The following is a 16,300-nucleotide window of genomic DNA, read 5'->3' as shown; positions in this document are numbered from 1 at the left end:
CCTTCTTTCAGACTACAATGTCCAGCAGAGGGTTTTCTTCCATCCACCTTACTTGCGTGGATGCAAGAATATGTCCATTGTTTTTTTTTCATACAGCCCTCCAGGTGAAAGTGTATCAACATTTACTGGAGACAACACAAAGGATATACTCACACGCTCTCATCAGCTCATAGACCTTTGGAGGACAACCCTCTGGCTGTTCCATGCGGTAACCTTTCTCCAGCAAGTCGTATACCTGAGAAAGGTCAATGCCAGGGTAAGGAGACATGCCATAGGTGGCAATTTCCCAGAGAAGAACTCCAAATGCTGCAGAAAACAGAAGCAAGTTGTTAAATTATGTTATGTTTTTGGGGTTGTATTCGAGACGTAGTTTACAATGACATTCCTATAGCATGAAGTCATCTAAGGTAACTAGACTTTGGAGGCTTAGATATTGTGAGACAAGGAAATATTAAAAATACAGTTTCGCCATCAAGATTATATTGGGACTAGTAAAAATCAAGGCACACGGTAGTTGGATCTATTAACTCTTCTCGCCATATACATCCTTTATTTATTCCTGCTTTTTCAGATTAGTCTGCAACATCAGAATATATAAGTTAGGATAAGTAATCTACCTAAGCTTTGCTTCTTACCCCAGACATCTGACTTTATAGAGAAAGTGTTGTATGCTAGAGACTCTGGAGCAGTCCATTTTATGGGGAACTTGGCACCAGCATGAGCCGTGTATGTGTCTCCTGTCATGAGCCGAGAGAGCCCAAAATCTGCCACCTTCACTACATGATTCTCGCCCACAAGACAGTTCCTTGCTGCAAGATCCCTAAAGAAAGAAATAGAGAAATATTTAATTTACACAAAAGGAATTTAACCCCTTGAAGACCAAGCCTTTTTCTGAAACTTGTTGCTTACAAGTTAAAATCAGTATTGTTTGCTAGGAAATTACTTAGAACCCCCAACATTATAATGTTACACCGTATTTGCGCACCAGTCTTTCAAATGCAATTTTTTGGGGAAAAATACACTTTCAGGAATTAAAAACAAAAACAAACAAAAAAAACAGTAACGTTATCCCAATTTTTTTGTATAATGTAAATGTAAATAGATACCCAACATGTCATGATTTAATATTGCGCACACTTGTGGAATAACTACAGTACTTAAAAATCTCTATAGGCGATGCTTGAAAAATTTTTTAATGGTTACCAGTTTCAAATTACAGAGAAGGTCTTGTGCTAGAATTATTGCTCTCGCTCTAATGATTGCGGCGATACCTCACATGTGTGGCTTGAACACGGTTTACATTTGCAGGAACGACATACATATTGCATTCGCTTCTGCGCGTGAGCATGGAGGGATGGGCCGTTTTAAATATTTTTTGCTCCCTTTTATTTATACACTATCCCTTTAAATTTCTGTAAACATCCTAGTGTGACAGCAATAGTCACGTGTCCAGTATTTGTTTGGAGGGATCTGGGCTCTATAGCCCTCATTTGCACTGTCTTAAAGTGATTGTAAAGTCTCTTAAAAAAAAAAAAAAAAACACATCTTATACTTACCTCCTCTGTGCAGTTGGCTTTGCACTGAACAGCCCAGATCCTCCTCTTCTTGGGTCCCTCTTCTGTGCTCCTGGCCCCTCTCTCCCATCGAGCGACCCCTCTGCCAGCAGCTCTCTATGGGGCATCCGAGCTGAGTCAGAGCTCCGTGTATCCATTCAGACACGGAGCCCCGACCCCGCCCACCCGTTCTCTCCCCTGATTGGCTGACTGACTTTGATTGATAGCCGCGGGAGCCAATGGTGCCGCTGTCTCAGCCAATCAGAAGGAGTGTCCCAGACGGCTTAGAGACACTCATGGACATCGCTGGGGAGAGATGGGGCATCGCATACTAGCCAATTAAATGCCACTTACCTGCCAACGAAGCCTGCGATGTCCCCGCTGGTGGCCATGTCCATCTTCACCCCTCTTCCTTCAGGGGCTGTGGACTCTGGCTCTGTGACTGGAGGAGAGTTGCGTGACGTCACTCCGGCACAAGTGTGCAGGAGCCGACGGTCACGGCATGGGCCCTTTAGAAACGGCACGATCGTGGCCTTTCTTCAGTGCGCAAGCGCCGATGACGTCGGCGTACGTGTATATGGTAAATATCTCCAAAACCGTGCAGGTTTAGCAGATATTTCCAGTACCTACAGGTAAGCCTTATTATAATTACTGCGACCACCTTCCCACTCTATCCTAAACTCCCTAACCCACATCTTCAACCTCTTCCTCTCCTCCGGCACCTTTCCTTCACTGCTCAAACATGCAATGGTTACCCCCATACTTAAAAAAAAAAAAAAAAAAAAAAAAAAAACCCTCACTAGACCCTACCTGTTTGAATAACTTAAGACCCATCTCCCTGCTCCCATTTGCCTCCAAGCTCATTGAAAACTTTGTCCATGACCGAATGAGTCGCTACCTGACGGACAACAAACTTCTTGACCCCCTACAGTCCGGCTTCTGTCTACAACATTCCACTGAAACTGCTCTACTAAAACTCACCAATTACCTACTAACACTAATGGCCATTACTCCATACTCATACTCTTAGACCTCTCTGCTGCCTTCGACACAGTCGACCACCTGCTTCTCCTCAACAAACTACACTCCCTTGGCCGCTGCAATTCTGCTTTATCCTGGTTCTCCTCCTACCTATCTCAGCGCACTTTCAGTGTCACTTACAACTCCATCTCCTCTGCTCCTCTTCCTCTCTGTTGGGGTACCCCAAGGCTCCGTCCTTGGGCCCCTCCTATTCTCGCTCTATACCTCTTCCCTGGGCCAGTTGATAACCTCCCATGGCTTCCAATACCACCTCTACGCCGATGACACCCAGATCTATCTCTCCACTCCTCAACTCACCCCCTCAATCTCCTCACGGATCTCAAACTTACTGAATGACATATCGGTATGGATGTCACACCACTTTCTCAAACTCAATCTTTCTAAAACTGAGCTTGTTATATTTCCTCCTTCCTGCCCCCCCCCATGACTTTACCATTAAGATCAACAGCACAACCATTGGTCCCTTCACACGTCAGGGTGCTGGGTGTAATCCTGCCGCCTTAACCTCCGCAACATCTCCAGAATTCGACCCTTCCTGACTAATGACACCACAAAGCAGCTTATTCACTCCTTGATTATTTCCCGCCTTGACTACTGCAACTCTCTCCTTAATGGCCTACCCTTATGCAGGTTATCCCCCCTTCAGTCTATTATGAATGCTACTACTAGACTAATACACCACACTAATCGATCCATGACTGCTGCCCCTTTCTGCCAATGCCTTCACTGGCTTCCCATACCCCACCGTATAAAATTCAAAAAGCTAACCACAACATATAAGGCCATTCACAACATCGCCCCCCCGCTACATCACCAACCTCATCTGCAGATACCGCCTAAATCTTCCCCTCTGCTCCTCCTAGAACCTCCTGCTCTCCAGCTCCCTTGTTACCTCCTCTCATGCTCGCCTTCAGTACTTTTCCAGAGCCTCTCCCATCCTCTGGAACTCCCTGCCCCCGTATAACCGATCAGCCCCTAACCTGTCCACCTTTAAGAGATCCCTGAAAACTCACTTATTCAGGGAAGCCTAACCCACACCCACCTAACCACTGTCCCCGAGCCACCTCCATCAAATCACTCCCTGCATCTATTACCTTTTGTACTACCAGCCCCTCCCTTTAGAATGCAAGCTCTACGAGCAGGGCCCTCCTGCCTGCATCACCCCGGTACAACCACTTGAAGCAGAAGGCCGCATAAATGCGTTACATCGGCGTAAAAGGGTTAAACCCACAAAAACAAAACCATCCCTAGCTGCACCTTGAAGATACCATCACCATGCATTTACCATAAATAGGGACAAGTGCAAAATTACTACCCGCAGAAAATTGCATGCAGCTCACCGGTGTATGAAGTTTTTTCGTTCCAGATACTCCATGGCAGAGGAGATCTGTGTGGCCATGTAAAGCAAAACTACAGCAGTCACCTCCTCCCGGTTACACTCTCGGAGATAGTCCAGCAGGTTCCCATAGTACATGTACTCTGTAACAATGTAAAAGGGGGGCTCCAGTGTGCAGACACCTGATAAAATAAAATAATTGCTCTAAAATGCGGGAAAGCATACTAAAGAAAAACTTAATAGGTTCCAATCAAATGCAAAGAACATGGGGTGCTTTCTATACTAACCTAGGAGTTGGACAAGGTTGGGATGCTTGATCTCTTTCATCACTGCAGCCTCCTTAAGAAATTCTTCAACCTCCATAGTGTCTTCCTGAAAATAAAAATACCAAGAATCCAAAGAATGCTCCAACATTTACATTCCAAATTGCAGAGCAAGACTTTATCTATTTACACAACAGATGATTTACTTAAAAAAATTAAATAAAATACATTTTTGTTAACAGGAAAATGCCCTTTAATTGAATCTCTATACCAGCACGCTCTGATATGTACATTTCAAACAGCTCTCTTGGCTGAAAGCCAGGCCCTGTCCTCTAAGCCTCACTACTGGGCAATCACAGAAGAGCCCGCTATCTTGGTACCAGTGGAGTCTTTGCAGATCTCATAAAATTTCAGGTACGCTTTGACAGCATTCATGTTCTGGGACACCAATTTGCTAAGTTGACGTATGAAAAAGATAGACCCATAACTTGCACCTTCATAAACTGATTATGGCAGCTTCAATATATTTTATCATCCTAACAGGTATCTTTTAAAAGTACTCTCCAGACAAACATGAAAGTTTTCAATTGCGACTTGCTCACTTTCTCGCTTTCTACTTTCCGTGCGAATCATTTTTTTTTTTTAATCATCTAACCAGGCTGCTCACTATGTAAATTCCTGGAGATGAAGATATCCAGATCTTCTGCAAGAAGCCTGAATAAAAGGTAATAAGCAAGCGAGTTCCCTAGATCTACCATTGTCCTGCCACCAAACCTTCCAACAGATTTGATCGCAACCAATGAAACATTAGAGAAGACTGCACAGTACACAGCCCCATGACAAACGTCACCCAAAAAAAAAGTGGCATCTAGACCACTGTCAGTGCAGGCAAGGACAGGGAGCTCATCCTAGCTTCCAGCTGCAGCAATGTCAAAGATCCATAAGCCACACATCATGAAGCAGACCCATGTGTATGGAGTAAGATGAATGGCAGCTTCAGCCCGGACTCCAGCCAGGCCATGCCCCAAAGATGTTTCGCTCCACCCCTCGGAGCTTAATCCTGGGGATTAAGCCCCAGAATTAAGCCCCAAGGGGCAAAGCAAAATGCGATGGGGGTGTGTCCTAGCTGGAGTCCAGGCTAAAGCTGTCCTTCATCTCACTCCATGCACATGGGGATCTGCTTCATGATGTGCAGCTTATGGATCTTTCCCTTTGACCCATGACAAAAGACTTCAGTTCCACTCAGCTATGGAAAAAGCCTAATGAATTGTGCTGGATTTTTATAAATATCAGTAGAGTAAATTGAGAGGTCTCTTTAGCTGGCCACGCATTTTTCTCCCCATTCAGCCTGGAGGCTGAAAAAAAAAAAAAAAAAATCAGACCGATACCTCCATCCATGATACAACGTGCAAATGGACAAATCTCCCATTGCAGCCTTAGAGTTTTGACAGCTGACCCTGCCTGCTGTCAAAAAGCCCACACAGCATCTTCATCTGGTTGTATGCAGGCACAGTTTGACCAACAGGCAGTGGATAAGGCCACCCACTGAGCGAACAATTAAATGGATAAACCACACTGCTAAAACCAAGAAGTGTGGTGTATTAACTTCATCGGGGACACAGACACATACCAGAGATACTGAGAGAAACCGGGCTGTATGGGAGGAGAGAGAAATCACACCCGATATTGAGGAACACGCAGTGTGATACATTGTATACAGGATCCTGAATCCACCGACCAATTTCAGCGGAGGTAAAATCTCTATTGTATGGTGGTACATAATAAAGAGAAGGATTTGAAGGCTGAATACAGGGAATGCGGGGCTGCCGCATGATATTGAGGGTTATTAGACACCAAGGAGCAGTGTGACCTGACAAGAAATAGTGGGTCAAAATATTCTGGCAAATGTAAGTCCATATGGGGTTATTGGGTTTTGTCATAAAAGTCTGGCACCGATCTCATTGTGTATAGGAGCGCAAGAACTTCTATTTGTTGACTGATCACAGAAGACACTGGCACGTCGGCACTGACTGAACTTTTTACGTTTGTGATTACCACAGTTTTGGATCTGTTTTTATTCACTATATATCTATATATCTATCTAGATATAGATATAGATATATATATCATAGTATTGTACTAAGTTTACACACCACAATTGTTAGTTTTGGCAGCGTGGATTATTTATTTGCTGGTTCGTGTGTATAGCAAACACACTTAAAAAAACTGCAACAGTCACAAGAGTTCACATATATATTTTATTTTTCAATCATTTCTAGAACTCTGTTACAATGCATCTTGGACAAACGGTAGCTATTCTATTTTATTTTTGCTTGGCATTACTTCTACATGAGGTATTTGCCATAACTGCTCTTTAAGATGGTCTACTATTTCTCATTCCTACACATTTTGGAAAAAACACAGCTTTTGTTAGCCGTGCAACTTAAAACCATTTACACTGCATAAGTTTTGGTACCACATTAAAAAATATTCACTATTTAAGAAAATAAAGTAAAATAAATGTACATGTATGCTTTCCAAAACACCTGTTTAACCCTTCAGTCGAAAAGAGAGAACGCAAAAATAAGAGTACGTATTAACACAAGCTGCACTACAGAAGGCGTTATGACCAAGAGAACTATGGTGTTACAAAATCCATATAATCATCCTGGGTATGAAATATAAGAGGTCAGATATATATTCTATATATTTTACTGTACTCCATGTACTTTGAGAGCAATTTTGATTTTCATACTGCAATGTATCAACTGGATGTTGACATTACACAGTTCTGGTCACCTTACCTTGAGTGTTTTCACAGCGACGGTGAGATTGTATTTCTTCCAAACCCCGACATAAACTTCTCCATACTGTCCCCCTCCCAATTTGTGCTTCATGGTGATGTCTGTGCGCTCCATCTCCCACTTGTCGTGGATGGGGGAGACTCCGTAAACTGTGGGCTTGTTGCACTTAGGTGCTGGGTAGTGTAAGATAGTGACAAGGCCATCAGCCACAGTGGAGTGATGGTGAACCAGCTCAGCCAGCGTGTTGAAACGACTTTCGGCTGTGACATAGACCTGGAGGACAGGGTCAAAAAGTCAATGTAGTGTCTACACTGCGATTTCTTTCTACATAGATCGGACAAATCTATATCTAGTAAACATGTCTGAGTTTGAAATGTTACTTTAAATGTTGTGAGGTTATTCCATGCATAACTAAATAATACATTAAAAAAATGGCGAAGATCGCCGGAAGTGGGAGCAAATACCTGTATTAGACAAGTATCTGCCCCCCCCCCCCCCCCCCCCCCTCAAAAGGTGCCAAATGTGACACTGGAGGGGGGGATCCGGACAGCGGAAGTTCCATTTTTAGGTGGAACTCCACTTTAAAAAGGAACCTTACTGCCCCACTGATAACCATATCTTCCTAACCACTGTGTTTTCCAGTCGGAGCTGGAAGTACTAACACTGTGTAAGCTTTGTGTCAGAGCATACACAGGGTTAACTTCCTTTTGGCCTGGCTAAATCCCTGGAGAGGGTGGGGGCGTGACGCTGGCTCACTTGCGCTGTCATAGTCAATCGGCGGGTGCCGGGTACTCAATCTCCGCCAGCACCCGCAGATCGTTGGGCAGAGACACAGAACTGCGTTCTGCCTACGTAAACAAGGCAGATCTCTGTTCTGACAGGAGGGAAAGGATGGTGTTTGTGTCCCTGCAGAGCAGGGAATAAATTCCATCTCTTCCCCAGGTAAAAGCACCTCCCACAGTGCAGTAAAACACTGGCTATGCACAGTTAACCTTTTCATCACCCCTGATGTTAACCCTCCCAGGCAGTGTCATTAGTACAGTGACAGTGCATATTTTTAGCACTATTCACAGTATTAGTGTATTTTGTTCCCAAAAAGTGTCAGTATGTCCTCCGCAATATCACAGTCCCGCTATAAGTCGCTGATTGCCGACAATTCTAGTAAAAAAATAAATAATTAAAAATATCCCAGAGTTTGTAGACGCTATAACTTCTGTGCAAACCAATCAATATACGCTTATTGGGTTTTTTGTTTACCAAAAATATGTAGCAGAATATATATTGGCCTAAATTTATGAAGAAATTAGATTTTGTTCAATTTTTTTATTGGATGTGTTTTTTAGCAGAAAGTAAAAAATATTTTTTTTTTCTAAATTGTCTGTTTTTTTGTTTATGGTGGGGGAAGCCAGTGATTACTGCTAGTGGCTATACCGGCCGCTAGCACTAATTGTATGTGAAATCCGGCAGGCTGGTTGTACCCATGTTGGTCGATCAACATTCAGCATGCCCATTTGTGGTCCGAATCTCGTTTGGAACCATCTATGGTTGGCCTTACTGTTATCAATATCACCTGCTAAAAGATGAAGACTTACAACACACCTGCCTCTAAAAGATTTTCTTTCCTCCTTAAGGTCCAGTTCACATTGATGCGATAATCGCTCTGACTTTGGAGCATCAGAAGTCAGCCCCCGTTCTGTGCAACGGAACTGTTCTAATCGCTGTGACTTGAGTCGCTCCGACCTAGAAAAAGGTTCCTGCACTAATTCTGGTCCGACTTGCATGGACTTCTGTTAAAGTTGTCGCAATGCAAGTCGCACTGGGATTGCAGTGTGAACCCGGGCTTAAGGGACTTTAATGTGCACTAATCTTAGTGTCAATTCCTATTAGAAATACTGCTATGAAGGGAGATTTAACAGTTTTGAATAGGCTGACCCTTAAATTCCATATGAGCATATAGCTGAAATGTCCCCTAAGTGACATTTCAGCATAAAATAACTCCTTGAAAAAATAGGCAACTTTTGCAAAACACTTAGTGAAATAAAAATCCAAGCATATTGGAATTTCCTCATACCTTGCCATCAGAGGCAGTGTTTATACGGTAGTGGTAGACTCGACCCTCATATCGCAGAGAGATGGACAGCTGGCCCGGACTGCTCTCGCTCTCACGCACCAAGAAACTGCCATTAATGAGGCTGCTGAGGAGATACTCGGCCGCACTGCGAGACACCGGACCGTGGTACCACGAGTGCTTCTCCAGGCTGTTTACAGGAGTGATGTAATTACTGGGCACCCAGCCCTGGCCGTTCTTAGATAGCACCTCGCACCATTCCCCGTTCTGGTTGTAACACAACACACGAAGCTTCTCTCCTGACACACAAGAAACTTCCATTTAGTACAAGATTCACAGATCAATGTACATCTTCTGCAAACAATGTGCAATTAGCAAATACTATCCTGCAACTTTGGAGAACGCTGACATGACAATACAGCATGTGTTGTACAAAGAAAAAAAAAAAAAAAAAAACTTCATAAATATATATATTTACTATACACACACACAAAAAAAAAAAAAAATTATATATAAATATATATATACACACACACATATATATATATATATATATATATATACACATACATATATATATATATATATATACACACACACACATATATATACACACACACATACATATACATATACACACACATACATTTTTTTTTTTATGTAATGTCAAAACAATTGAGAGGTTCTGTATTTATTTTATATTACCTTTTGTAATGCTCAGGGTATTGTCTCCACTAGCCACGAAATCATATAGAGCAAGAAAGAGGTTGGGGTCACTTTCTGCGGCTCCGAGCAGGTTCTCCTTGGAGCTCCAGCGGATGGCATCATTGAGTGATTGAGGTTCTGAGTCACTGCCAAAGGGACGGTGCAAAGCTTCTGGCGAAAAAAGGAAAAGAAATTAGTGGGTGGGTCGATATGGAATGGCATGACATATATAGAATATTATTAGCAAACAGAACACTCCTTTATTAATGTAATAAAAGACAAAGTGACAAACGCTAAAATAACACAATGGCTCAGTCATTTCAGGTTTATGTTTTTGTAGACTTGCTGCTCTTTCATAAAATTAGTGGCAAATGTAACCAATTAAAGATTATTACACTAAAATTATGGTGGGAGGGAAAAAAAAATCATCGTTCCTGACAGGGCAGTGATCTGTGTCATTTTGGAGTCTGATTTTTAGCATACCAAACTTAGAAATAAAAAACAACCCAAGATATTGAGTAAAATAATGAAATAATTTCTTTCATGTATAACATGGATGTCTTCAGACAGTACACCTCAAAGGGGGCCTTTCACTGCACTTCTGGTCATTTCCTTCCTCCCACCTCTTAAATTACACAATCACCAAAAAAAAAGAAATCTGAAAAAGTGTAGGCCCTATTCAGATGTACAGCACATACCTGTATTTAAAATGGATCTTTCACCATCTACTACACTTTGTTATTGCCTTCCTCCCACTTCTCTATTACACAACTGCAAGCAGTTTTCGTGATTTGTGTTTAGATTGGCTTTACTCCAATAATTTGTTTAGAAAGAAATTCTGCTTTATGCAGGCCATACACAGAGCAAATTTCTTTCCTGCAATCACTCGATATCCCCATCAACACGGACAGTGTTGACAGGGGAATCCCTCCCACCGAGCCATTGCATTCTTCTGACAGGGGGAAGCTGTCCCTGCCAGGAGAAGACTGACTATTGCTAGCCACTATACCAGCAGCTAGTGATAATTGTAAGAGAATCCGGCAGGCTGGCTGTAACCAAGTTGATCGCTCAATCAACTTGGTACATTCAGCCTGCCCACACACGGTTCAAATCTAGGCCGGTTCCTGCTGAACCGGGTGCAATTCAAATCATCTATGGCCAGCCTAAGTGCCAAACTATCACAAGTTTTTCACCTGCATAGATAAAATCTGTGCGGGTGCAACATCTCGCAATACTTCAACACTTACCAACCTGCAGACTTAAAGGATGGGTGATGTGAATACTCCAGGAGGTTGAGGGTGGTTGAACGTATGCCAATACAAGAAATAAGATAGTGGGAGGGCGGAGAAGAACCAAACTAAATACAAAAGCATAACATCGTGAAAATTGTGTAATGGAGAAGTGGGAGGTGGGGATCAACAAAGTGTAGTAAATGGTGCAAGGTCCACTTTAAATCCTAGTATGTTTTGTACATATAAATAAGGCCTACACATCTAAATATCAAATTTCCTAGAAGGAAACAAAGAAGGTGAGGCACTTTAAACCTGAAAAGATTAGTCAGACACATCAAAACTTCAGTAATTTAAGATGACCATATAGTGTGGAGAGCTGCTTTACAAAACAGTGTTTGATCTTTCCGTTTGATCAGGCCAGCACAAAAAGTGGTCTTTGATCCTACAAGTGTTTAGAAACTTTCATGTATGAGTTATTACCCTGAACCTATAAGCTAGATAACATTTTTAAAAGACAAGAGGTCGTCAGCCTACCACGGCACAGATGCCCTTGGGAAGAGTAAGTGTGAGGTGACCCTAGGCCTGAGGGACATGAGGTTTTCAGACCTAGAGATCTAATAGCTCTGAAATTCAGGGAATCCCTCAATGCAAACTCGGTCCAGGAGTCTGGAGGCTAAAAGAGGGCAGCAATGTTGTGTAAGAGACAGACGCTGGAGGAGCCAAGAATAAGACACCACGGTAAAAATAGGTTACGCGGAAAGCCAGAGAACAGGACCCCAGGTTTCTAGGCTCCTTCACTGACCACTAGACAGTGCTTATTTCCAATATGACTTCACCCATGTTTAGCGTTAATTATAGACAGGACGTGTGTCATCTTCTAAAATAATCAAGACCTGCATGATTTCAACTGGCCAGACCATTCCTTGAATACGTTTATTGTTTATGAGCATTCTGGACCACAAAAATAGACGCTCAAGGCTTATGTTGCAAAGCCGTTAAATAAGACTTGCATGTGATCTGGTGAAGGCAACAATACCCAGAACATTTAAATGCAAATAGAACAGAAAAAAAAATCTGCATTTGACAGAGCATATTGCTGTCATTGGCTGCCCGTTGACATTTAAATGATGGCTGGATGTACCTGGACATCTGCACAAGCAAACTAGAAACCAGACTGGATTAGTGGCCCATATGAAATGGTCATGGTCCTGATACACAAGCACCAGAATGCGTATAAAAGATGCTAAGATATCCTATTGTTTATGTCCAGTTTAGTAAAAGCTAGTTTAATTCAGAGGTATCCAAACTTTCTAAACAAGGAGCCAATTTACTGTCCTTCAGACTGTGTGCAGTGGGAGTAAACAATGCCCTATCATCGGTGCCAGTGGGAGGAATATGCCCCCACTGGTGGTGTCAGTAGGAGAAATACTGCCCCATATCATTGGTGTCAGTGGGAGGAATTATGCCCCCATCATTGGTGTCAGTGGGAGGAATTATGCCCCCAAAATTGGTGTCAGTGGGAGGAATTATGCCCCTATCATTGAAGTCAATGGGAGGAATTATGCCCCCATCATTGGCGTCAGTGGGAGGAAGAGTGCTCCATTGTTAGTGTCAGTGGCAGGAATTGTTCCCTTATTGTTGGTATCAGTAGGAGGATACGACATGGAAATAAAAATAGAACACTGTCACTGCGGATTTCCTCCTGAAAATGCAAAGTGCTTGACTTTTAAGGTGGCCCACGGGCTTTAATACTAAATCAGTGACCTTGAACCAAGTATCAGAAAAAGTCAGACGTCCTTTTCCACATGGTTTTTCTGGGTCCTGACAAAGTATGGAAGAAGTGGGGACAGGCTAAAAGATAAGACATCTGCAGAATGTGTATTTCTAAGAAATGTGTAATTACTAAGAACAAGTACATTCCTTTCAGCCATAAACTATCCATGAAGGCAAGTGCTGAGGCGAACTGGCGGGTGGCTTCATCAGTCAGAAGATCAAAAGATTATGACCAACACATTAATGTGTAAAAAAAAAATAAATAAAAAAAAAAATCAACTTATATTCACCATCACATAAAGCGTGCAATGTTTTGGGGGCATCTAAAGATGCCTTCCTCAGGCAGCCCGGTGGAGGGGTCCTCAATGATCCTGAAACATTGCACATATGTGATGGCAAATAAAAGTCCTATTTCCATGATGTGCTGGTCATCATCTCAGTTTTTTTCCTCTCTCTCAAGAAATGTTTACTTTCAATGCAAAATCATAGTTATCGGTACATTATGAGAAAAAGATCTGACAAACACCCCAGAGGATTAATTCAGCCATACAGCGTGGGCAGAAACAGATGGAACCCAATTAGAGAACACGGCTCACTGCATTAAATTGAACGGCGGTTGCTATGAGTTACGCAGCTTTGCACATCTTGACAGATCTTTGCACTGCATTATTGAAAAGCACTGTGCTTTAAAGAATATGTTACCCCAACATTTCATATTCCTGATATATGGCTGCTGTACCATGTACTTATGTGAAAAAGTATCCTGTTCTCTTTGTATCACTTCCTTTGTATGAAATCCCTGGTGATTCTGCCAGTCTCCCTTCTTTCCTATTTTAAATTGACAACGCTAGTCATGAGAAACTTAAAAAAGGGACAAAAGATTGCCAAGGGCACCAACATCCTGTTCACATAGTCAAAAGAAAAATAGTCCACCTAATTTTTCTGATCTTTTGGCCATGCTAGTTATGAAAGCACTCACATCCCAGCATGGTCAGTTTTCTGGCTGTGATGGGAGAACAGCCTGCCCGTCCTCCAATGATGAAGCTTGTGCTGACGTGCTGCCTTGTCCCCCCCTCCCTCCTCCCTATCACTGGAAAGCTCTTTCTACTACTCTCTCCAGCCCTAGCTCTCAGTGGAGAACAAAGATTATATGAGCACAGTGGCTAAGCTAAAGGGTTAGCACTTCTGCCTAGAAGCACAAGGGTTGCCAGTATAAATCCCAACCATGGCACTACCAGTATGGAGTTTGTATGTTTTCCCTGTGCCTGCATGGGTTTCCTCCAGGTACTCCAAAAGACACGGAGGCAAGTTCATTGGCTCCTGTCTTAATTGGCCCCAGTATATGTACTATATTGTATGAATGTGAGTTGGAGCATATGTAAAGCACTGCATAAATTGTCAGCGCTTTATAAGTACCTGTAATAAATAGTTAAAAATAAATATCACCACTTATAAAAAATAAATATCACCACTTTTTAGAAAAAAAAAAAAAAAAGGTATCTATCTATCCACACAACATATATACATTTTATATATATATATATATATATATATATATATATATATACACACACACACACATATATATATATACATACATACATATACACATACATACATACATACACACACACACACACACACACACACACACGTTTTGCCTTTCATTTCTGCAAGGCAACTGAACTGAATGGGTTGTTTTACTACAAGGTACTGGTTCACATACGTTTTAATAACTTAAACAACAGTGGGTGTTAGAGCTCAGAGATTTTTTTATTTGTTATTTAACCACTTCCTTACCAGGCCAATTCTGACATTCCTCTCCTACATGTAAAAATCATAATTTTTTTGCTAGAAAATTACATAGAACCCCCAAACATTATATACTGTATGTTTTTTTAGCAAAGACCCTAGAGAATACAATGGCGGTTTGTTACAACTTTTTATCTCACACGGTATTTGCGCAGGAATTTTTCGAACGCGTTTTTTTTGGGAAAAGAAGTTTTGTGTTTTAAAAAAAAAAACAAAAAACAGTAAAGTTAGCCCAATGTTTTTGCATATTGTAAAAGATGAAGTTACGCTGAGTAAATAGATACCTAACATGTCACGCTTCAAAATTGCACACGCTCGTAGAATGGCGCCAACGTTCGGTACTTAAAAATCCCCATAGGCGACACTTGAAATTTTTTTACTGGTTACATGTTTTGAGTTACAGAGGAGGTCTAGTGATAAAATGATTATGATTGCTCACGCTCCCACGTTCGCGGTGATATCTCACATGTATGGTTTGAACACCGTTTTCATATGTGGGCAGGACTTATGTATGCGTTCGCTTCTGCGTGCGAGCACACGGGGACAGCGGCGCTTTAAATTTTTTTTTTGTTTTATTGATAATTATATTTAGTTTTTTTTTATTTTGACACTTTTTTGAAAAAAAAACATTTTTGATCACTTTTATTCCTATTACAAGGAATGTAAACATCCCTTGTAATAGGAATATAACATGACAGGTCCTCTTAATAGTGAGATATGGGGTCAATAAGAGGCTGGGAAGCCTGAAATAAAAAAAAAAAACGATCACCACTTCCCAGCCGAAGCGGCGCCGTTTTTTTGAATAGAGAGACCGGGCGTGACATCATAACATTGCGCCCGGCCTCCAATGATCATAGAGACTCCGGCGACCATCTGGTCCGCCGGAAATCTCTATGATCTACATCCGGCGCTGGCAGATCTGCTCTCCGCCTCACCGATCGTAACAGTGATTTGGAGCAAGCACCGGTGGGCGGCGGGGGACGTCCCCTCTCGCCTCCCATAGGAACGATCAAGTGGCAGAACGGCCGCTATGATCATTCCTATGGTGTAGAGATTCGCCAGCTGAAACCGGCAATATCTGAATAATGTCTGTAACTACAGGCATCATTCAGATATACCCGCCCAAAGCCCAGGACGTCATATGACGTCTGTGGGCGGGAAGTGGTTAAAGACATTTTTTTTTAGTAGAGTTAAGGGCCATACACACAGGCCGAATATCAGATGGCATCTGCCGGTTCAAAAGAAACTGGTCGACATTTGGCCCATGCGTACCACTTCTGTTGAAGATGCATGCTGATCGGCATCTGATCAGCACTCACAACCAATGGCTGAGAGCGCTGACCGGTGTGTTCTGGCAAGAAGGGGGTGGGGTGTGTGTCCCCCTGTCAGAACACACTAGCTTAGCGGGGGAGATCGCTGTACTAACACTGCATAGTTAGTAAAGCGGCTCCTCCAAAGTATCTTCAGTCTTTTTCATTCAGTAATAAAATAATAGTGCGTACCAGGCTTAAAGTAACTGGAAAGGCAGAAGTTGTTTTAACTTAATTCTATCTTATTTCTCATTCTATGCATTAAGACAAAAAACCTCAGCCCCCTAATACTTACCTGAGCCCCATCTAGATCCAGCGATGTTGTAGGATTGTCTTGGCTACCCGGGGCTCCCCTCCTCATTGGCTGAGACAGCAGCATGGTGACATTGCCTCCTGCTGCTGT

General features: G+C 42.3%; 1 protein-coding gene across 2 annotated transcripts in view; it reads right to left on the bottom strand.

The window, feature by feature from the left end:
* ABL2 (ABL proto-oncogene 2, non-receptor tyrosine kinase) overlaps positions 1–16,300 on the bottom strand; it is a 112,267-nt gene that overhangs the window by 18,839 nt on the left and 77,128 nt on the right. Inside the window, exons 2-8 of one of the 2 annotated variants that reach the window (XM_073593370.1) lie at positions 9,771–9,941; positions 9,069–9,364; positions 6,998–7,270; positions 4,218–4,302; positions 3,935–4,112; positions 636–820; positions 154–306 (exon numbers count right to left, since the gene is read on the bottom strand). In XM_073593370.1, the coding sequence (XP_073449471.1) occupies positions 154–306; positions 636–820; positions 3,935–4,112; positions 4,218–4,302; positions 6,998–7,270; positions 9,069–9,364; positions 9,771–9,941 (1,341 nt within the window). The remainder of the gene's footprint in view (positions 1–153; positions 307–635; positions 821–3,934; positions 4,113–4,217; positions 4,303–6,997; positions 7,271–9,068; positions 9,365–9,770; positions 9,942–16,300) is intronic. The other variant, XM_073593371.1, reaches the window with a different exon arrangement.

This window comes from Aquarana catesbeiana, linkage group LG07, assembly GCF_042186555.1.
Source record: "Aquarana catesbeiana isolate 2022-GZ linkage group LG07, ASM4218655v1, whole genome shotgun sequence".
NCBI lineage: Eukaryota > Metazoa > Chordata > Amphibia > Anura > Ranidae > Aquarana > Aquarana catesbeiana.
This window is presented reverse-complemented; position numbering and strand designations above follow the sequence as displayed.